The 23,063-nt window shown below is 38.2% G+C and overlaps 2 protein-coding genes across 9 annotated transcripts in view; both read right to left on the bottom strand.

The window, feature by feature from the left end:
- The window catches only part of LOC109060580 (protein quaking-A-like), a 69,853-nt gene extending 57,178 nt beyond the window's left edge, over nucleotides 1-12,675 (bottom strand). For 2 of the 7 annotated variants that reach the window (XM_042774147.1, XM_042774148.1), the window contains exon 1: nucleotides 12,255-12,672. In XM_042774147.1, the coding sequence (XP_042630081.1) occupies nucleotides 12,255-12,399 (145 nt within the window). In that variant the 5' untranslated portion in view covers nucleotides 12,400-12,672. Of the gene's footprint in view, nucleotides 1-12,254 lie in introns of all 7 variants that reach the window. The other 5 variants (XM_019077743.2, XM_019077746.2, XM_042774150.1 and 2 more) reach the window with 4 other exon arrangements.
- A 6,389-nt stretch (nucleotides 12,676-19,064) lies between these two features.
- Nucleotides 19,065-23,063, bottom strand: part of LOC109107944 (parkin coregulated gene protein homolog) — an 88,980-nt gene continuing 84,981 nt past the window's right edge. For both annotated transcript variants that reach the window (XM_042774145.1, XM_042774146.1), the window contains one exon: nucleotides 19,065-19,458. In XM_042774145.1, coding sequence (XP_042630079.1) covers nucleotides 19,298-19,458 — 161 coding nt within the window. In that variant the 3' untranslated portion in view covers nucleotides 19,065-19,297. The remainder of the gene's footprint in view (nucleotides 19,459-23,063) is intronic.

Here is a 23,063-nt window from a genome sequence, read left to right as displayed (position 1 = left end):
ATATCTCTCGCACTCACTCTCACACACACACACACACACACACACACTGGCAGAGCAGATGTTTCTGGAATTAAACAGGTTGTACTAGAGAGATAAGAGAAACTGATTATACTATTTACAAATTTACAGATAATTCACTTAATTTGTCATTTAACTTGTTGACTGTACTCCATCTGTGCACACACACACTAAAAAAGTAGCTTCAGGAAGATATGGATTGGAGGAATAACAGGAAGTAAATTGAGGATGTTGAACTGGTGCAGAATGGAAAAGCCATTGTTGTTTTAACAGACCATCAACTGAGTGCTCAAGACTTCCTGATAGCGTGACTGTTCAGACAAGAAAATCCTGTAAGATCTGTAAGACATACATGAACCGTATCACATCAGTAATAGGTTACATGCAAAAAATATTCACTCACCATGGTTTTTATTAAAGACTAGTATGCAGATTATTAAGTTGGGCATTTAATTATCTATTAATTTTTCACGAATGCTAACCCCACCCACCCACAGAAAATTAAGCAAACTTGGTAAACAATGACAGGAAGAACTAAATGCTCAAGCAGGAAGGAAGGAACCAGTCCGTAAATGTGCTAAGAGTAGATAACCAAACACCACCTCCCTCCTGGACAGGACATCCCCCATATCCTCTTGAAACATGGCAACAGACTTGCTTATGGCCAACCAAAAACAAACTGAGCTCCTTTGTTCTCTTCACCATCTAAAACTAAACTCATTCAAAGTCTTTCTTTAAATAACTTACTGTGGTGTTGAAAATTAACACTAATCACCAGTGGTGTGAAGGAGAGCAGAACTGATCTGATCTTGTGGTTTGGTCTCTGATGTGGTCGTTAAGAGCTAGTCAAGGAGAAAACCACCAGCTTGTGAGCCTGCACTGAACTACTCTTTTTTTATCATCCCTTCTTTTTTTTCTGTCCTCTAACAATGAGAGATGGAGTGACAGAGCTGCATTCCCCTGCTTTTAATTAGCAGGAAATGAGGGCAGCCAATGACAAGGACCATTTACACCAATGAAAGAGAGAGGAGAGAGAGTGAGATCTCAAGGTGCTACTTTCACTATGTAAGTGATCTCATAAGAGATGCCTGGGGACACAGAATGGCTGACAACAAGAAGTGCCATCCTTCACAGAAGTAGTAATGACAGCAAAGCATACTGGGTAACAGCACCACAACAACAACAACAACAGAAGCATACCTGAAACAAGCCTGAGCATGACAGGAAAGAGACTGCTTTTCTGTAATTTCTAGTTATTTACTGTATATCACTCAGTATAATACTGCAAATTCCCTTTACAGTAAGTAGCTGTAATACCCTTTGCATCATGGGAATTTTCTGTGATGTCAAACTCCACATACAGGGACTTACTGTATTTTTTTAATTGCTGTATACAGCTGTATTTGTTGTAACAGTATCTGTGGCTCCATTCCATTGAGGTTGTTTTATTTTCCTAATTTTTTACATTTGGACTGACATGATTTGTCCTGCACCGTGTCTACAATGCCACAACAGCTTGGGACTGACTATACTGGACGTGTTACATCGCTTGTAATGATTGGCAAATACGTTTGCCCTTTGCGTCAGAAACAGCGTGAGCACTTGGAGTACTAATGTACTATATATCTTCAGTTTACTGTCTGCATTCATTGTAGATAGTATAGCGGATTATAATGGGCTCTATATTGTTTTTGTCGCGGCGCACAGTGCCGCTCGCATCCGAGGAAGACACCGATCAAACGGGGGAGCTGGAAGAGTTCCGGAGAACATCTGCGCTGTGTATCAATGCACCTTATGAGAGAATAAGACCAGCAAGTAAGGTAAAAATATATGTACATATGTCTGTGTGTGCGTTTTGTCAGATTTTTAATTACCAGTTAACATTGAGGTAACTTTACCAAGGTAAACTGTGCTGTCTTTAAAAGCAACTGCAATGAAGCATCAAGAAAATGAGCATGCCAACCACCCTGAGACTGATAATTCAGGTAAGAATAAGTAAGTTATGGTTTTGAGAGGTTTGTGTATTCTATATGGGGTTTGCCTTTTAAAAGTGTGTCATTTCTACTTCTTGTTTTTCAGGGAACACATTTCTGTCACTAACAATGTGGATGGTGAGCAAAGGTGGTGGCCATGTTTTGGAGCAGCACCTGGGTTTTGCAGATGGCTATATATTTCTTTTCCCATTATGTTTCTGTTGCCTATAGATTCTTTGTGAGGATAAATCCAGAAAATACAACATAATGCACTGTAAAATGTCCTAAGACAGGAGAAATGGTGAAGATGAACTGTTCCAGCATCTGAAGACTGTATTTTTTAAGTGTTATACATGCAATGTTTTAAATAAAAAAATTTTTTTGTAATTGTGTGTTTTAATTGAATGCCAGTAGTTCATAAAGAATGTAGGATAAAAAATAAAATGAATTCTATTAAAAAAAAAAATTTAATCAAATGAAATCTATTAAAATAAATGAACTACAGTAGTATATTGAGGAATTAGATTTTTATAGTAATTTACTGTAAAACGGTACAGTTTGCTACTGTAAGTCAAATACAGTTACTTACTAAGTAACTGTAAAAACCCTTTGAAATGTCTAACAGTCTGTCTGCCAGTCTTGAAAACAAGTTAAACCAATTTTATTAAATTAAAGAGCGAGACAGGAGTATATTATAGAAGGTTTCTCACTCCGGCACTCTGATGGTTCAATCTAATGTTTAGGCATCCTGTGCCGCCCATGTCACAAGACGAAACCTGTACCAAGAGCGATAAGGTAGATATTTATCAAGGAACTTTCCAGTCATGCAGTGCAAATCAGCAGATCTGTAAATCCAGTTCATTGGCATTCACAAGTGAAACTCTGCTTCAAAATCCAAGGACCAATCAGAGAGCAGCGCTACCAGGAGGTTCTGTAATTAAAATGAGGGTGCCTACGGCAACTAAAATAAAAACAAATATTTACAGAAATACTGTGCATGTATGAGAGAGAGAGAGTGGGCAAGACATGTAAACTGATTGTTTTCAGCTAATGGTCTTAAGTAAAGGAACAGAAAGAACGCAAAGAAAGCAGGGATGCACCGAAATGAAAATTCTGGGCCGAAACCGAAAATTCTGGATGCACTTGGCCGAAAACCGAAAATGCTTTGTAACGAATATTATATATTTATTTTTTAATGATACTGAATAAAAAAAAAAAAAAAAAAAAAAAAAAAGCTGCTCAGTGCTCCTGTAGCATACCCCTGAAAACATTAACTGAAAACAACTGAAAACTGTTAACTGAAATATTAACTTAAAGATAACTGAGAAAGACTGAATGCAAACAAAATGCCCCCGAAAAGAAAATCCTATTCTGCAGATTACAAACTGTAAAATATGGTAAAATATGGAGCCGATCTGATAGGTTACAGGAGCACTGAGCAGCATAGAGTGCCCTCTCACGGCTGTAGACGGTAATGTTTTCTCTTGGTTCTTGGTTCTAAATAAATGCGACTTATAGTCCAGTGCAACTTATATATGTTTTTTTCCTCGTCATGACATATTTTTGGACTGATGCGACTTATACTTAGGTGCGACTTATAGTCCGAAAAATACGGTACATATTTTTACGGCTCGTTATTTCGGCTGTTTTTCTCTTTCGGCCAAGAACAGAAAAAAAAAATATTTTTTCCTGGTGGCCGAAAATTCACTGCATCCCTAAAAGAAAAAGTAACATACTAAAAGCAGTGTGCACGTTCAAAACACATTCTGTGCAACTCTTTATGATCAAGTTAATCATGATCAAAGATCATGCATCCAACCAAACTGGTAGATTGGAGCAAACTCAGTCTAATATTAAGCTGGGCAAATTACATGGACATTCTCAACATCCTCAAACCATGAACAAAACTACACAAGCAACCCAAACTACATTAAATTGACAATAAACAGGTGAATCACTTTAACTGTTGTGTATCCATTTATAAAATTGTCAGTTTTTCATAGTGAGGCTTAATGTATATTATAGTTCAAAAGTTTGGGGTCAATACGTTTTTTATGTTTTTAAAAATAAATTGCTCTTTATGGCTGAATTTATTTTATCACAAATACAGTAAAAAACAGTAATATTGTGAAATTGTATTTCAGTTTAAAATAACTTTTCTAACTTGATCAGAGCTCAACAAAAAGGACTGCCCGATTGACTGGGGCCAATGTGAAAGATGCTCGTGACAGTTGATGAATTTGTCACTGGACTGATTGCCACTGCTGCATCGTCACAAAAGTTTATCCTTTGCACATGTTTTTAAGGCTTGCTAATTTAAAAAATCTAAGGGATCTTAAAGCATTCAAGCAAGACGCAAAAGACAACTATCAGTACTCACACATAGTGTTCTGTGTATACAGTGCATTTTTATCTTTAACAACGATTAATCTCGCTCTCTCTATATACATACATATACATATATACACACACAAACACATTATAAACACAGATATATAAACACTGATTATCTACATACAAGAGGATGGCACAGCACACATTTGCAGCTGCATGTGTGGCTTCCATTTACGCTTACACATAGACATTCATATAAATCTTATCTAAATCACTTCAGTCATAAAGCCAAATTAATTTATGGTCTATATCAGCTTTGTGTGGCCACTGTTGTGAGGTATGATGAATTTTTAAAGAGTGAAAGAATGCAAAGCCTCACACAATCAGCTTTGTGCTGGACACAATGGTGGTGCAAAAGGCTCAAACAGGAAACTGTAACCGAGGTCATATCCCGTATGCCAGGGCAGTGATGTCATGTGTGCGTGAGTGGGTAATGTTGAACACAAAAAGCTTCATTGTCCAAGCGCAGACACCCTGTGAAGCAACACAGACAATCACCCACCCCCTCCATGCTATCCTCATTCACAACACATACTATTTGTCTTTCTATAGCCGCGTTTCCACCAAAATTACCCGGAACAATTGTACCAGGAACTTTTTTTCCAAGGAACTTTTTCTCCCCAGACCTGTTGCTTTCTGCGTTTCCATCACGATCTAAAATACCGTGAAGATTAGTCAAATAGTCTGGTGACGTAGGTCTGCGCGCTTTTCTCAATCCAAAGTACATACATTTTGGAGTTGAATCCACGTCAGTTCGGATTTTGCGAGTTCAGCTCGGGAGTGTGAAGTCCAGTATGACGGACCAGACATAAGTCCGGTAATTCTGCAAACAGCAGCGTACTTGATAACATCAGTCAGCTCATCTTGGCTACTGCCATTTTCCTCACTGTATATATATATATATACAATAAGATGAAATATGATATCAAACACCACTGCCTCCTTTCGTTTTCATTTAAACATATTAGTAGCTGCAGAAATGTAGTTCAGGGAAATGTGTATATAGCCTACATTACAATGAAACAAAATATTATATCAAACAGTATTGCCTCTTTTTATTTTCATTTTAACATATTAATAGATAAATTAAAGACCAAAGATTACCTGTTAGATTGACCCAAAACTAATTATATTTTATGTTTCTATACTAAAGAGACATCAGAGCCAGCGTCAAATGTCAGAAGGATTAGCTGAGTTGAGACTGCTCTTGTCAGTAAACATGAGCACTGAGCGTCCGCTGATCGCGTGGAGCTGATCGTCTCCGAATCTGTGAAACATTTATAAATAAGCGCTGTCTTTATAAATAAACCACAGATTTGAGTTTTAACAACTACATTCTCACCTGAAATACTTTTAAAACTGCATTTCATGACACAATAACAGTAATATTTTGAAAATTATCCGAATAAGTGGTGGTTGAAATCAAAATGCCGTGTGAACTCAACCAATCAGCATGTTTAGCGCCCAAGTCCTGCCCCCGATAGTTCTGGACCTTTGAAAAAGTACTACCTCGCAAGCAGGGACTTTTTGAGAGGCAATTTTTTACCCAGACCTTTATTGAAATCCTGGTTCCTGTGGTCGAAACACCGAGTTTTCACACTGAGTACCAGCCCAAAGTCCCTAGTTCCTGGTTAAAGTTCCGACAGTGGAAACGCGGCTTATGTCTCTTTCCCTCTCTTTTCTGTCACCCAGTTCTGTTCCACCCTGCCATCTCTCTCTCTGTGCACACAATCAATCTGTTGACCCCACTAGCACACTAACCCTTCTCACAAAGCGCAGTCATGACATAGTCTTCCTCTCCCATGATGCACTTTTGTTTTCGACACATTTAAGAGCTAATTGAGTACAAATGCAGCAGCGTAACAAGGAGATAGCAGACAAAGACAAAGCTTTGTGTAGCGCGAAGGGATGCCGGTGGCCTCTTTGTTGTGTTTGACAGCGGGATTGATGGAGGCTGATATAATATCCAAATCGAAACAGAAATTTTTCTCCCTCTCTCTTTCTCACACACACAGTTGGGTGTAATGGAATGTTAAAATTACAACAGGTGACTATGCTTCAGTGAACAGTCTGTTTCAGTTTAGTTTTTAGAACACACACAAACTCAAATCATATGCCCAGAGTGAAACAGATGTTCATATCTGTTAAGTGCTCTAGAAATAATCAATCGTTGCTCTAGAATATTTTTTCTTGTTTTCACAATGTTGATGTGTTTTTTGAACATACAAAAGCTGAAGAATGTGTTTTGGAAAGCTACTGCTCGTTCAGAGGAATGCTACTGCTTGTACAGTGCCCTAACCAGCCAGGACACAAGATTCCATAGATAAGCAGTATGTCTGTCCACAATAAACATGAATATGCAGTATAATGAGACACAATCAGATTAGCAATGCACTGTGTAAAACACATACTTAATTTGTATGACTTTTTAAAAGATATGAATTGTATATTTGTGAAAACTGACAGTAAAAATTTTACATGTTACAAAAAATCTTTTCTAATATAAAAAAATAGATAAAAAGTAGACTGTGAACTGCAAGAATACTTTCTCTGTGTGTGAGTGTGTGAGAGAGAGAGAGAGAGAGAGAGAGAGAGAGAGAGAGAGAGAGAGAGAGAGAGAGAGAGAAAAATGTATAGAGAAATATTTTATTATAAGAATTATGACAATTATGATATTTTGGATGAAATCAGTCTGACAACATTTGGTGTATAAAAAAACAAATAACCCAGTTATATCACAATGACATCTGTGTTTTCCCCTGAGGTCTTGTGCATGGTTCACTCTGATTGGGCCTCTATTAGGCAACACTCAAAACAGACAGAAAAAAAAAAAAATTCAACACATTGGAGACACCAATTTCTGCAGTGAAATAAAACCTGCAGTGTTTCCTATCCATTGCTGAGAGCAAATTGGAGTTGAACAGTTGAAATCACAGGGTGAGACAGACAAACAGAACCACCTCTGGCTGAGGCCACGGTCCACGTAGATCAACTCAAGGACCATTTTCCAGCCCAAAAGAAACAAGAGTGATCATAATTACACCCAATTAAAGCATTTAAAGAGACAGAAGAAACATTAAACAAATTCAATTGCTTAATGAATGTGTAGATGAGCACTGAGGAATACTGTCTGATTTAGCCAAACAATTCCTCTGTTGCTCAATTAGAGAGAGGAAAATGCAAAGGCAAACACAGTGTCTCCAAGCTGCTGGTTGTAAAACAGAGAAAACAGCACAGAAATGGCATGAAAGAGAGTGTGAAGGGGTGTGGAAATATTTCAAGCAGTTGTGGAATGTGAAAGGGTGAGGCCCTTCCCCCACTCCGGAACGAGAGAGAGGCTAAAGACCGACCGCTCCTGGACAGATTCTCCTAACCACAGTAGATCTACTCACAGTAAAACTACAGGCACACACGCTGCCTCATGCTATAAAGCATGACTTTTTGTTAAGAAACTGTTTTTATGTTCTTATGAAAAGGACTCCTCCCCTTTCAAAAACACTGAATCAGCCTGTTCCTGTGCGAGCTGGTCCATGAAAGCCCTGCTGTTCTCCTACGGGAAGCGCATGAGTGTAGTAAGGAAGTTAGTGACCATGTCTGAAACATTGCATCAGCTTCAGCCTATCATGCTCCCAGCTACGGTGGTGAAACAGAAGTTGTGATCTGGTTCAACGAGAGCCACAACTGAACCAACAAAATAAATTCTTCACTGTACATGGATGGCAAGGTTGTTGAAGGGTGTATGTGCTGGTGTCTGTGTGGTGTCAGGCAGACAGTGGTGCTGGCAGGGCAGAGTCTGATAAGAAACCCCTGTGCTCGTCAGAGAGACCCCCCTGATAAAGGGGCATCACCTGACGCACAGAGACATGACTTTATCAGGGGCCACACAAGGGCCGAGTCCGGGGCCAGTCCACACACACACTGCCACTGGGGTGGGGGGGGGGGGGGGGGGTTGTGAGCGAGATTCCTCTATTCCCTGAACTAACCCTGTCCCCCTCTTCCTGCTATCCAATTTATCACCGCCCAGGAGGACACAGAAAAAGAGAGAGAAACAAAGATAGAGAGAATAAAATTATCTGCACATTCACTCTATTGAACCCTGGCTCGAGCAGAGAACCTGAGCTAATGGATCTACCTAGCTAATTAAACTAGATGCTGTAAGAGGTCCCACAGGTCCCAGCCTATAAGAATCACTTCCTGTTAGCACCTGGAACAACCTCAAATAAGAATGCTGCATCTAAATTAATGTACTTTTAGAGTACTGTATTTAATGAAGAAATTGATCATTGATGAAGTGGGGTATTGGTACAGTTTATACACTGACCAATCAGAATCAAGATTTATATTTATTCCAGAGAACTGTATCATAAATGCAGCTACACTAAATTAAAAATGCATTAATTTACCAAAAGTAACAGTAAAGACATCTATAATGTTACAAAAGACTTATATTTTAAATAAATGCTGATCTGTTTTGCTTTTTATTCATTCAGAAACAAACCATCATGATTTCCACAAAAATATTAAGCAGCACAACTGTTTACAACAAGAAATGTTTCTTGAGCACCAAATCAGCATATTAGAACGATTTCTGAAGGATCGTGTGACACAGAAGACTGGAGTAATGGCTGCTGAAAATTCAGCACATATTTGTCAGAGCCACAGAAAACACAAGCCATTTCAAGACAGAATAATGTCCTGACAACCTGTATGACCCTGAGAAATCAAGATCTTTAACCTTGACTCTTTCCTTCCATCGCTGTGTCCATTTCTGAACACCGCCTGCATTGAGTTCTGGCACTGGACTCAGCTGCCACTAACTTATCAAAGACAGCTCTAAAAACACCCTCAGGGTCACCTCTGAAGATCACAAGCACACTGCAAACCTGTCTTTCTCTCATCAGCCTGACACACACACTCAAATGATGTGGAGAGAGGGGGGGAGAGCAGTTGTCTTGTGTGGGGAACAGAAAGGGTGACGAGGGAGACGTAAGGGTGTCGGTTTTCCTTTGCCATGACAACAGCTGCAAACACGCACAATCCAATCAAGTTATGAGCGTTTGTGCACAGCTGTCACAAGAACTCTTACAAGACAACTGAGAAAGACATTTCAGAGAAACATTTCACCTACACACCTTCACAAATTTTCTTTCTTTCATCCAGCAGAAAAATGTGTGAAGCTGCATTGAAAAGCTTTCAAATCTGAGCAAATCAGCCATGATTTACGCATAACTGATCACACCACAATAACAACAGTAATGCTTAATGAAGTACCTAAAATACTTTCATCTGTCTAACCTTCTCAGTTTAATCTTAGCTTAAGCCTTTTTCAGCTGATCTGCATTCTCACTCGTGCATGTTGTTGAAACCTGATCAGTGCAATGCACAAGTCAAGATGGAGCACATGTCCTTTCTAAAACTCGTGACAGAACACCACATCAGCCAATTTGTCCATTTTGTGATTATTCACATCAATAACATTGTCCGATTAACAGAAAAAAAAAGTTGTGCAGCGCCACAATCTATCGCCAGCTTTACCAATTAATATAGCAAATCTTCCATCCTCAAACATTTTTTCGGATTTTAATAAATAGTATTTGTTTAATTATATCATGCTGCTGTCTAGACATTAGTATCAGGCATTTAAAAAAAACATATCAGTCTGATGTAAAGAAGAGGTCAGGACTCAGGAGAGATAGCAGACGCTGTGTGTAGCTGTACAAATTTCCCTCCCTACGCATTAAGTCTGAGTATTTACCGTTACAAATACATGACTGGCCCACATCACCCTGAGCTGCTCATTTGCATAGCCAAATCAGTATGCAAATTCAGCTGAGCGCAGCAGAGATTTTACACCTAGTCCATTCCATGTGTGTGTGTGTTCAAAGAAATGTCAGAGAAAAAAAAAGGGGGGGGTGAAGTTCTCTGCGGTTTCAGCTCATTTTTGAGTGGATTGAGGTGAACAGATTACAGCAAGAGAAGAGCAAAGCTCAGGTAAACAGAGCAGAATGAGTCCAGATACACAAACATGAGGCAGCGTCACTGCAGGAGGAACTAACACCTCACTGTTTGGTGTCAGAGCACACAGCTTCATGAGAATTCTCTCATGGAGATGCTAAAGGACCAAAAAGACTTCTTAAGGAAACACATCTGTGCCATTTACGTATTTAAAGAGAAGAAAAAGTACTATTGTAGATGCCAGAACTTTAATAGATTGGTAGCTCATCACAGTCCATATACTAAAACTATAAGATATTAAAGGGATAGTTCTTGCAAAAATTTAAACTAAAAATTTAAACGATGACATTTTCTCACCCTTGTTCCAAAACTAACAAAACTAGATTTGTGGAACACAAAGGAGCATATTTTGAAAAAAAATTTTTTTGTTTTTCATATAATTAAAGTCCGTGGGCACCAAAAATGTTTGGTTACCAACATTTTTCTAAAAACATTCTTCAGGAAATAAATGACAGAATTTTCTTTTTCAGCACTATCCCTTTAAAACGAGTTTTCTCCTTTAATAATAATAATAATAATAATAATAATAATAATAATAATAATAATGTACATCTATATTGAACAGTCAAGTCGAGAACTTGGCAGAAGTTCAGCTGTGCGTCTGGACAAAGTCAAAACCAAACTCCCAATCTGAAGTGTGGTTGCTGGGGTTGAGTGTCGGAATGTGGACTTGTGATCAGTCAAACCTAACTAGTTTATCCGGGTTACGCACAGGGTGATTTTGCAACAAGCTGAGAGAATACCAGCGGAAACAAAGGTGATATTGGATAACACTGCGGCAGATTTTGCGGCTGCTCGTCCCTTTTTATTAAAACATAAACAGAGCCGCGTGTTTGCATGTCAGTATAAAACCAATACAGATGGATACTGGATGTGTGTAAGGGGGAATTCAAACCTCTCCGGATCGGAACAGATGAAGATTAATGCCTGACTATAAACTACATGCATTTCAGACACAAACAGCGCGTGTAAATAAACGCACAACTGTATAAAGTGAAATGAGTGACGGTGCAGATACTCAAGCTGCATTTACAAAGAAACCTGCTGCATATCAGTGACGCAGACTCTTACTCACTCTCTCAGGTTGTGTGGTAACAATTAAGTTTTATATGCAAAAAAAATATCTGGGATTAAAAACAATGGTTTATGTTGTACCATTGCCGTTTGTGTACAGGCATTTATGTGTTTCTCTCTCAACTCTCTCCATAGGGAGCGTTCATGCAAAACTCAACTGCACGCCCCAGGGGGGAACAAAAATCTTAATCTGCAAACAAACTGCTAACTGTTCTGATTAAATCCTTTGTGTTGAGTACAGATATATATATATATTTATATTTTTATTTCCGAGTAAATAAACATGTAATAATGCGATTTCGATCGAAAAATAAACGAATTTTCTTGTGTGCAGCTAAGTTAAGTTACTAACTGCGGCTAACGCCACTCACACCCAAAAACAAGTTAGGAACCGTATAAACGCTTAGTAATATGTCGTTTACAACACAAAATAAACATTTAGAGAATCAATAAACTCGTAAAATATCTTAAATTTGATGATACCGAAGTGAAAGTTAGTAAATATGACGACGTGTAAAAGTTGTTGATTTAGCAGAGTGCTAACAGCGCTAGCGACCCTCAAGCGAACTGACGGGGAAAATAAAATACTTTTGAAATACTAACGGTAAAATACTGCCCACTGAGATTTAACCGTTTAGGAAGAGACGCAAGAACGCAAGTCTACTTTTAAAAAAAGAAACATTAACCGTCATTTTGAGTCTCTTTCGCTGAAAACAGATAGTTTTGTGAAGTTGCAAAACACCACAAACACACTCGTGGTTCAGATTTACACAAACGTACCTTCGTCCAAGAGTCTCTCCAGGTGTGTAAAGATGCCGCACAGGTTCGGTAAACTCGTCATGAGCTTCTTCTCGTTCAATAACTGCATGAGATAGTCAGGACTCGGCCTCGGTCTCTCCTTCACCTCCATCTCCCCGACCATCATCTTTGCACACAAACGCTCACAATCCTCCTCCAAAAAAAAAAAAAAAAAAAAAAAAAAAAGAAAACACAAAAGAAAAAATAACGGTGCTGATCAAATCCCTCGTTCCCCCTCCTGGCTGCGGCGACCCTCTCCAGATGAAACGGCTGGGTTTAAGGTGCAGGCTCTTTCTTTCTCTTTCTCTCCCTTCGCTAAAGTCGCGCGATGTGGACTCGTTGGGTTCCCTTCGTTGTACTGAGCTCGCGCTACCGCTCCGTGCTGCCACCAGTGCGCTTTCTCTGAGGAACCTCCGAGAGCGCGCGACCCGCCTCCAGCGCATTGGCTGCATGCGCGACGCGAACGCGCCAGGTGGCCAATCAGCGCGTAGGTTTGGTGAGGCGGGGCTAGTGCTTTCACCACTTGAATCAGCGCCTGAGATGATGGGCAGAAATCAGAGCCAATAGCATGCAGGCTCGTGAACACTAAAGGGATGATATATTGTGAAACGTTGGGACAGCACGTCTGTGACAACAAGTGTTTGCCATGTGTTTTGATAGAGCTTGGCATTTCATGGTGTGTTGCTTTTTATGATTGAATACAACGATCCTATAAAAAATACAGACATTATCACATTTTGCATATTATCATTCTAGACCAGTGGGTCTCAACCTTCGTGACTGGTGATATTTTTGGTATTTCTCATGCATTTATGACAAAGCTTTTTTTTCACTAAGATAAAATAGGAGTATTGGTTTATCAAATTAATTAACCGTTATTTATTTTGTTATTCCATAAGTTTCAACAACTGTATGTTCTTCAATAAAAAATAATAGTTTACTCACTTTATGCTATTTCAACCCCTTGAGTATATTATTTTCTTATGTGAAAGACATGATATTATGAATAATGACTCAAATTTTCATTTTTTCTTTATTGTCATGGATTTATTTTATTGTATTTTTATGTATTTTTAATTTTATTTCACTAAGTAGATCAATCCAGTAGAAAGGTCATGTGATGATAAAGTTAACCTCTGTTGTTTAGACAGTAGCTTGGTTCTTTTGACCAATCTTAACCACTTATCAAGCAACTCAAAATAAAGAGAGTGAGAAAACAGTTTGACATTCATCAGTATGGAAGACACAAATTTGAACAGATGCTATATCAGCTTGTGACTTCATGTGCAGCTGACCTTCTCCAGATCCTTTGCTATCCACAATGAAGATAACAGGACACAGGAAACATTCCTTCAACTAGAGACAACACACAGCAGCCAATAATACCAGATATTTACAATTCAGAAGAGGAGATACGTCGTGATACACTCTCAGAAAAAAAAGTAGAAGGTGTCACTGGGGGCAGAACCCTCATACCATAAGAAGGCATACTTTTGTACCATTTTCTGAGAGTGTATTTCACGGTTCCAGAGTTACTGGCTCCAAATAATTTCCAGAACTGGATGCACATGAGCAAAGTACTGAATACAGGTTGGATTTTGAAATAAATGGCAATGATCCAAGTATTACAGACCTCCTTGTTTGTTCCAAACAAGTATAGCCATATGATTCACATGACTCATCATCCTTTATTTCTTTCATTTCATTTTTCAGCTGCATCACCTTCTTAGTATAACAGACTGAAAATAAATACCAGTTTCTAAAGGCAGAACAAACAATTCAGCATTTATCTCGGTCTCAGATAACAACCCTTTGCTCTTATCAACACTGCCACATACATTTTTATTTTACTATAGACACCGCCTCTGAGACAGGCCACATGTGTCTGTGTGCTGCTAGAGAGTGTGTTTGCATGTATTCTTGTGAGATATTAATCCCCGCCCAAACACTGTATTTTCCTCCTCTATTAAATAATATGGGTTTCATTCTACAATTAATCCAATTAACGTCACTTTAGATAAAAAGTGAATGTGAAATCAGGTGGTTGTGAAGCAACAGGGAGCAGAGACGGGAGGGAGACAGGGCTTCAGAGGAGGCATCAGTCATGATCCCGTGGTCAGCACCAGCAGCTGATTAGAAAAGCAGTAGGTGGCATGACTGTGTCTGGAATATAACGTGAGCTTTCAAAGCACACGCACTTTCGTGTTATTTTGTCTGAAGAAAGCTTAAAGGCTTTGAGTATGAAAATAATACAAAAGCATAAAACAAAAGCGATTATGTGTGGGTGCAGGAACACCAGAGAGTGAAATCTGGGAGAGAGAAATCACATTGTTAAGGTGAGGTGAAGAGTGGAACATTCTCACTGAAAATGGCAAGAGAGTGTGTGCGTGAGGGAGTGTCACTGAGTATTTATGGGAGTGAGAGTAAAAGCATGTATATACCTAATACATGCTGATGACTGTAAAATACACAGAACATTATATGTGCTGGTCAGATGTTGGGTGTTGCTTGTTGAACTGGGTGCTGACAGTACTAATGGATCCTGTTCTCTCCACCCATTCCAGCGCAGTGCAGTATAATCTCACTGTGGGCCACCACGTCATTCATGGCTCCCCAGGGGTCGGCAGTGAAGATTACAGTGAACACACAGTCCTTCATCACTCACTCGGGGGCCACGGCCTTTATGCCACACGTGCCGACACACAGTTTCTCCAAGACATACTTGGGTCAGTGACACGTAAGAATGTTTACGGTAAAGACAAAGAAAAAATCTAGTATAAAATATATTGTCAAGATCTCAGAAATACACACATTCTATTCATGCTTGTTCTGTTTAGTTTTGAAAAACATTTATAACATTTTCATGAAACATTTTCAATGCGGAGTAGTCATCAAGTATAAGAATTTTTAACAAAAGTTTTTAAAATATATTTTTCAAGGTAAACAGTTTTGTTTGACAAAATGTCATCTATACACAAAGTAAATTTGGTTTAATCTTGACCATTTAATATATTATTAATTCATAAATAATGTTTAAAAAAAAATTTTCATTATTTCTCAATACTCTCAGGAGAATTCACAACCATTTTACATTTTGGCAAATTGTTGATGAATTCAAATTATTTTTTAAGATTTTAGTAATAGGTTTTCATACAATCTCCTTATGCTTCACTGAGGGCTAGGTTTATGTGTGGACATCCATGCTTGCTTTTTTCAAAAAATCTTTAAACTTTAATGTTTTTACTATATTATTACATTATGTTAAAATTATTTCAAATATTTATTATGATAAGAAATATTGCATCCTTTTAATTAGGTGTTTTTTTTTTTTTAGATTATATCAGTATAGTTGTATATAGATGAAAAAATATAAATAAGTAAAATCACAAAAAAAAATGATACATCAGGATTTATTTTGATGCAGAATTGATATTTGAGTTTAAGGAAGTGATTAATCAAAGTAATTAAAATGCAATGCAATTCAAAGGACCGCATAGAACTGCTGTACATGTGGACTTAAATACATTTTACATTTCCAGGTGAAAGTGTTTGTTGATATGTGTTTGATTGATTCTCATGGTGGTCCAAAGGATAAGGACGGTGGTTGTACAGGCATTTGTGTGTGTGCAGAGCAACAGCAGATGTGTTTGCGTCTGATAAGAGCGTCTGGCTGAGGTAGAGGAGGAGCGAGGATCAGACAGCAGGACCCCATCGATTTCAGAGCTCGAGAGAGAGAGGAAGATCTCTCCAGTCTCCTGCCGAAAAACCATCGGCCTCCTGTGAGCCTTCTTCAAAACACACCACACGCTCACACACTGTACAATAGCACCACTTTAAAGAAACTCACTTTTAAAACAGTCTGATATTAGAAAAGACTGCTCAACGAAACAGCTCAATTCTGCTGCTTGGAAAAAGACAAGATGTTACAGAAGTTGAGAATTGCAAAAATGCACTGATGCCACAACCCATTTTACTGCAATAATCTGAAGTATAATTAGCGAATCAAGACTTTAAAAGATTAAATAGGGCGGTACTTGATTAAGTCCACAGGGAAATGATTGGATGGTGTAAAGTGGCCGTTAAGTATCAGAATGGATCCAGGTGATTGATTGATTTTATTTCAGGGGTGGAGCATGTTGTTACATTTTAAAACATGTTTTTGTTTCTTTCACCACAGCTCTGAGGTCTAAGAGTCCAAATCAATGATGTTTTGAGGGAAATTTTGGAATAAACATCAGAGCTCCAGTCCTGGGGTTGAAAGGTGCGGGTGACACCTGAAGCATGAAGTCACTCTGAAATAAATCTCCATTGAGCTCAGTGCTTTGCAAATGCTCACTGGCTGGCGTTGGGTTTCGTGCGGCCCCTGGCAGATGTGCTGAACAAGAAGAATAGATCCCAGAGGGCTATTTATTCCTGCTGCTCCCTTCACTTTCCCCCCTCCCCTCTGCACTGTTGCTCCTAACAATCTGGCATTCTTACACTCTAATGTTTTTCCTTCCCTCTGCTCTCGCATCAGTGTCTCCATCCCTGTTTTATACCAATTTCATTCATCGATTCACCTGAGAGTCAATTAGAACTGAGCCAAATCAGGCAAATTAAAGCAGGGAAATTTTCCCTCATGTTGCTCCAAACCTTTCTTCTTTGAAACAAATATGTCTCAGTATATTCTGTCTATTCAACGAAAGTTGTTTTGGACCCCATTGACTTTCATTGTAAGGGCAAAAAAAAAAAAAGAGTTCACACATTCTTAAAATATCTTCTTTTGTGTTCTGGAGAAGATAGAAAGTCTTACAAGTTTGAAAGAATAAGAGTGAGTAAATGATGACTAAAACTATTCCTCTACCATTTCGGATTTTAGGACTCGAGCTGGGACTCCAGATCTCTTTACTGACCCCGACTGTTGCAGAAAACTGATTTGAGGGCAAATCCCATATCAATTCCCTCTTGTGTCTGTTAAGCGCTGAAATTTACAGGCAGTGTGATCAAATCCAGATTGAACTGAGTTCAAATGTTCCAGAAATCTCAGCTCACTGTAAACATTAGCTCATGGGACTCACTTAAAAAAAAAGCTTTTTTTTCCCCCAAGTAGCTGCTAAAGGAAATACTTTGGCAAAATACTGCACATCCTTCATGTTACGGTATGTTCACATGAGGGCTTGATCCACTAGTGTCAGAAAGTAACATATGGGGTGATTATGGGGGCCTGGTGTCCAAAGAACAGCTAAGAGCCCTTCTAATAATCCAAAAAGAAGGAGTTCTGCAGAGAACTGCTTAATCTGATTGTAAAAGCATTAAGTGAAAAGAGTCAGAGGGCATTATATGCTATAAAATCACTATTTGGTGAAATGAAATAAACCAATGCACACTCGCAGCATCTGATTTCACAGATAGAAAAAGACAGAGGCTGTTAAGCATGAGGGAAGCCCCCGACTGAGTGTGTGCTCTGATAAATGAGCGTTTCATTTAGACATTGTGTTCTGGCACACAGCCTGCAGCTCATACAGGTTCATGGATTTCAAAAGCACATAATGGTTATATCTGAATACTTGCTATCTGTCATGTGTTATTTTGTGCACTCTCTATGTCCCTTCAGGTGCATTCCAGTGTGTTTCCCATCTAAAATTAGGTATTTGTGTATATAAGTGTGTTTCCTTGGGAATCATCACCTTTAGAGCTAAGTCCTTTAGGGCTAAAATCGCTTTAATATCACTGCACATGTACTAAAAGAAGAATCATGATGGAAAAATCTATGCTGAAAAAAAAAAGAAAGACTTAAAAATTTTAAATATAAAATAGAAATATCCAACAAAGAGCTGACAGGAATAGACAGAGATAATAAAGCAAGAAGAAGATAAAGAAAGCAGGAGGCAGGGGTGTTGAAATGAAAAGTGGGGAGGCATATTAAAAAGCTCAAAACCTATAAATATTTAACTAAAAATCCTAGTAATGTCAGTCACTAGTGTGTTTGCCAATGAGGTTTATTAATTAGACAAAGTATTGATGGCTATGAATATAAAACTGCATATTTTTTTGGCAAATATGACTTTTATTCTCTTCTGCAGTTCTCATACAAATTGGTTTACTTTCTGTCAGTGGCTCAGCACACAAAACATGGCTTATGAATATTAATTAAGTGATGATCAATCTGATTTGCTGAAAGATGAACCCTGGTAGGTGAACTCCAGTCAAAGAGGAAATATGCATTATTGTTATTATGGGGCAAATTTATTTTCAGTTTCAATAGGTGCTAAACCCCTGGTAGAAGAGATAAAAGAAAAAAAAAAGGAAAAAAAAAAACAAGTAAAAAGAAGAGAGATTTCAGGTAGTGTTGGAAGGTGACTGAACAGCTAGAGGGGGGGTCTCAATATTTCTTTTTTCTTTTCTTTTTTTTTCTAGGAACAACTAAGAAAATTGGAAGAAAAAGCAAGGAAATATTCATTATATCAGGAAAGAGAGCTACATTAGATCAGTGACCTGAAAGAAAACAAAGCTTTTGGACAATGAAATGTTTTATATGTGGTCGAAATGATGTCATCAGATATATATATATAATATATATATATATATATATATATATATATATATACACACACACATCGATGTATTCTCATCTATGTTCATTAATATTAATGCTTCAAAATCTAGATCATCATGTTGTAAAAAAATAACCATTCAAGTTTGTTCCATTCAAAACATTGTTTCCTGTACCTGTGGGCAGCTTGGATTGGATGTGTGTGCATTTTCTGCATTTCTCTTTAGATAATTCCTTATAGAATGAAAATGAAATGCAGGTTAGTTGCAACCAAGCGATTTATTGAACCCTGAGCTCCCTGTGTCTGTTTATCTTCACAGTAAACTGTGTGTGAGTGTTTTCTCTGATACAGACAGCCGTGGTGAACAGACTCATAACATCTGCATTATGACTTTAATAAAGTCAGAAATTAGGTTTGTAACATAAGGTGGGTGTGTTTACATGTTTGTATAAGAGTGTGTTTGTGTGTTTGTGAGTGAGTTCTCCATTCCACTTAGTTGAGAAGGCAGGACTCGTAGGTGGGCACCATGTATTTGATGTTGATGAAGGCGTCTTCGCCCCCGTATCGTTCAAACACCTCAAGTGTCTCCTGGATCAGGTCTCCGATGTTCTCCCTCTTCTGCTGGCTGTAGTCAATACCATCACCTGAGTTTTCTGCACACAACAAACACACACATTGCATCACATTAGCATACTTTGTGATGTTTAAAAGTTTAAAAGCCCTAAAAAGTAACATGCACACACACAGATCTTCAGAATGAAGCAGCTCAGATGACTGTTAAAGATATTCAGCATGAGTGTGTGTACCTCAGATACACTGAACAAATCTCAAATAATTCATCAGGAGGAGGAATGTGCTTGTTTGCTGGATGTTCCTGTGCATATCTCTGCCGCACTCTGTCATGACATTAGAGAAACCCATCAATCACCTACAGCACACACACACACAAATCAATACGTTCACATTCCTCCACCATCACATATACACTCCTCATAAACACACAACCCTGCCCGCTACCTACCAAACAAACTTCCTTCTGAGGTCACAGGCCCAATTACACCAGAAGTCTGCACTCACACACACCTCTCTGTCTCTCCTGCCTGCTCATTAAAGGAAAGGATGACAGGCAGATGAAAAGAGAGCAGGTAAGTTGGAAGTCTCTCTCTTCTAGCATGTGCGAGTGTGTGTTGTCTGTCTAAAGTCTGCGTAACTGTATGTCTTCATCTTCCTGTCTTTATCTCTTGACTTGTGAATCGTTTCCATGTTTTCCGAACATGAACCCCTTACACAGGTCTCAAAACCCACAGCCAGTTAATAAAATATTAGTACAAAAAAGGTCTTGTGGTGTGTTAGTATGCTCATTTGTACACAAACAGGCCTTTTTAAGCAGCTCGGTGGCCGTCTTAGTTATGCCTCCAGGCAGCTGTTTACTAGTCAGCAAGTGCAGCTTCTGTCTACTTGAATGGGAAAAGCTATGTGAATATGAAACCTATAAAATCTGACAGCAATAACAATATTTTTGTTTTTTATAATAAGATTCTTAGCTAAAATCAAATCTGGCAATTTTTTTGATCCACTCTTACGCTATATAGTTCATTTTCACATTGTCAAAATGATAATGACACTGACAATTTTTGCACACAACTTGTATGAGCTTAATTATAATGAATATATACTATTGTTCAAACTTTTGGGTAATTAGGATTTTTAGTTCTTTTTATTTTTTTGTTAAAAGGTTTGGAAAAACTTGGGTGTGAGTAAATAATGACAGGGATAACTAACCCTTTAAGGCTGCATGTGGGCCACCTGTTGACTAGACAAGCCATATATAGTCTGAAAATAGAAATAGATTCAACAGACCACCTTATGCTCTCTGGACCCCAGACCCTCATATTCAAGGTGTGATTGACTGTCTGCTGTGTATCTGTATAGTTGTATCCCATATGCCGCACATATTCTGTCCTAACATGCTCAAGTGGTTCGACTCATGGGCCACACCAGAGAAAGATGCCAACTGCACTGCAGGCACTCCTTCATACACACATCAGTACGGCCCTCAAACACAGGGAAATAAAATCAACTCTGTCTGTTTATCCTGCCTTCAGGCATCCTTTGCTTTCTCTCTCTCTCGCTCTGCATCTTTGTCAAGAGAGAGAAAGCAGGGAGTTAGAATGAGCCTGAGAAGAAAGAAATCCTCACCAGAGGCTTTTAAAGAAAAGAGGTATATGGAAAATGCTTTGAAGAGGTAGGAGAGCTTCATTTGCCATCTGTGCATGAACTGCAAAGATATGCTTCTGTTTGGAATCATGTGGAGTCAAGGCTTCGATCTACAGAGTTCAGGGGTAGCGTGAAGTTCAAGCAGGAAAAAGGATTCAGCATCTTTCAGAAACTGAAATCATACTCATAACCCCTCGGATAGAGATTCCCTTGTAAAACATGAAGAAAACAACAAAAAAACAAACACATATTTCTGTATCAGTGATTAAGATTGTTCTGTAAAACTTTGTCTCAGCCTCAGACGGCACGTGGACTGCTTAATAACCCTATGAGAACACAAAAATGGCAAGAGCTTTCAGAAAAAAAAAAAAAGAAAATACAATCTAATTTATCAATCTAGTTGTGTTTACAAGTTCCCAGGCTGCAACAAAGAGCATTTCTGAGCAAAAAAAAAAAGTTAGTGACTGGATTTGACAATCTTCGAATACGTTTTTTTGACACTCCTCCAGAAGATATCCATGATACACCTGCCTATTCCATTTTGTTCTCAGTGCTATATCACTTGCTAAAGATAAAAAAATGTATACACTATCATATCATTCAAATGTCTGGGGTGAGTAAGATTTTATGTTTTTGAGAGAGATGATTTGTTTTTATGCTCACCACTTGATCACTTGATCAAAAACACAGTAAAAACAGTAATATTGTGAAATATTATTACAATTTAAAATAATTGTATTCTGTTTAATATCTTCAGGGTCACAGTACCTCAATCAGAAAGATCTTTTGCTAAAGAAACATTTCCAATTTTTATCAATGTTGAAAACAGCTGTTTAATATTTTAGTGTAAGCAGTAATACATTTTTCGATAAAAAGAAACAGCATTTTTTTGTAACATTATAAATGCCTTTAATGTGAATTTAGATTTATGCTACCTTACTGAATAAAATGTTTATGGTAATGTAATGGTAATGTATTGAAAGGTAATTGTGAGATATAGAATAAAATAATAACTGAAGTCACATTTTGAGATAAAAAATTGCAAAAAAGTCATATTGTGAGATATGACTTTTTCAAATAATTCATAATTATCTTTCAAGCTTTTATACATTTCAAATTGACTTGCCCTAAACATAGAAGAAAAAACAACAACTTGGCTTGGTCACAGTAGATGGTCAGACAGTCACTTCCTGTGTGGGCGGTTCTTGGCCAGATAAAAGTTGCAATATGGACCAGACGTTAGTCACAATCTGGCAGTGCAAGTACATTCAAATTTGAATCTGTTTGTGAACTGGGGGAGGTTATTTTGTCTTGAACAAATATTTCTCTTTAAATTTCTCAGTAAAATGTTTATCATGAGGAAACCCACTTCCATCTGTAAGTCTGTACTCTCTCTCTCTCTTTCTCTCATCTGTTCATTGTAAGTATGAAATGAGTTTCAACAGCTGTGTCTTTTCCTCCCCTCCCCCCTCTTCAACTCCTTTTCTGCACCTCTATCCTCTCCTCTCACTCCAATCTTTCTCTCTTACTCTTTCCTCTTCACATCTAGGCAGACAGGTTGGCATCAAGAGGGTGGTCACGCCATGGCACAGTCTATACAACTAATCCTTCTCTCTTTCTCAGTCTCTCTCTGGATGTGTTCAGGGATGGATGTCTGGAGCAGCAGCTGGAGAGCTGATGGTTCTTGTGTTTGGGTTTAAACTGGACTGACCCACACACAGTATGTTGATATTGGATTTCACTCCCACTAACGGACGACAGGGTGTAAAGAGAGTACAAACAGTACAACACTGTGAGGCAAGGCATTTGCCAAAGGACCAAGAGAACTCCTGTCCTTATAAATCTGTCAGAATAAACACACAATTAAGATGACTGCTCATCAAATAAACCTAACAGAGAAAATTAGCTTTAATTAAAAAATCTAAGGAATATATATATATATATATATGATAACTGCACTGACTAGAACACAAAAAAACAAAAAGAATGCTAGCTAGAAACAAAATAAGTTAAAAATACAGATTTTTGCTATGATAACTGC

The sequence above is a fragment of the Cyprinus carpio genome, chromosome A17 (assembly GCF_018340385.1).
Source record: "Cyprinus carpio isolate SPL01 chromosome A17, ASM1834038v1, whole genome shotgun sequence".
NCBI classification, from domain to species: domain Eukaryota; kingdom Metazoa; phylum Chordata; class Actinopteri; order Cypriniformes; family Cyprinidae; genus Cyprinus; species Cyprinus carpio.
The sequence above is the reverse complement of the archived record's forward strand: the minus strand, read 5'-3'. Positions and strand labels throughout refer to the sequence as shown.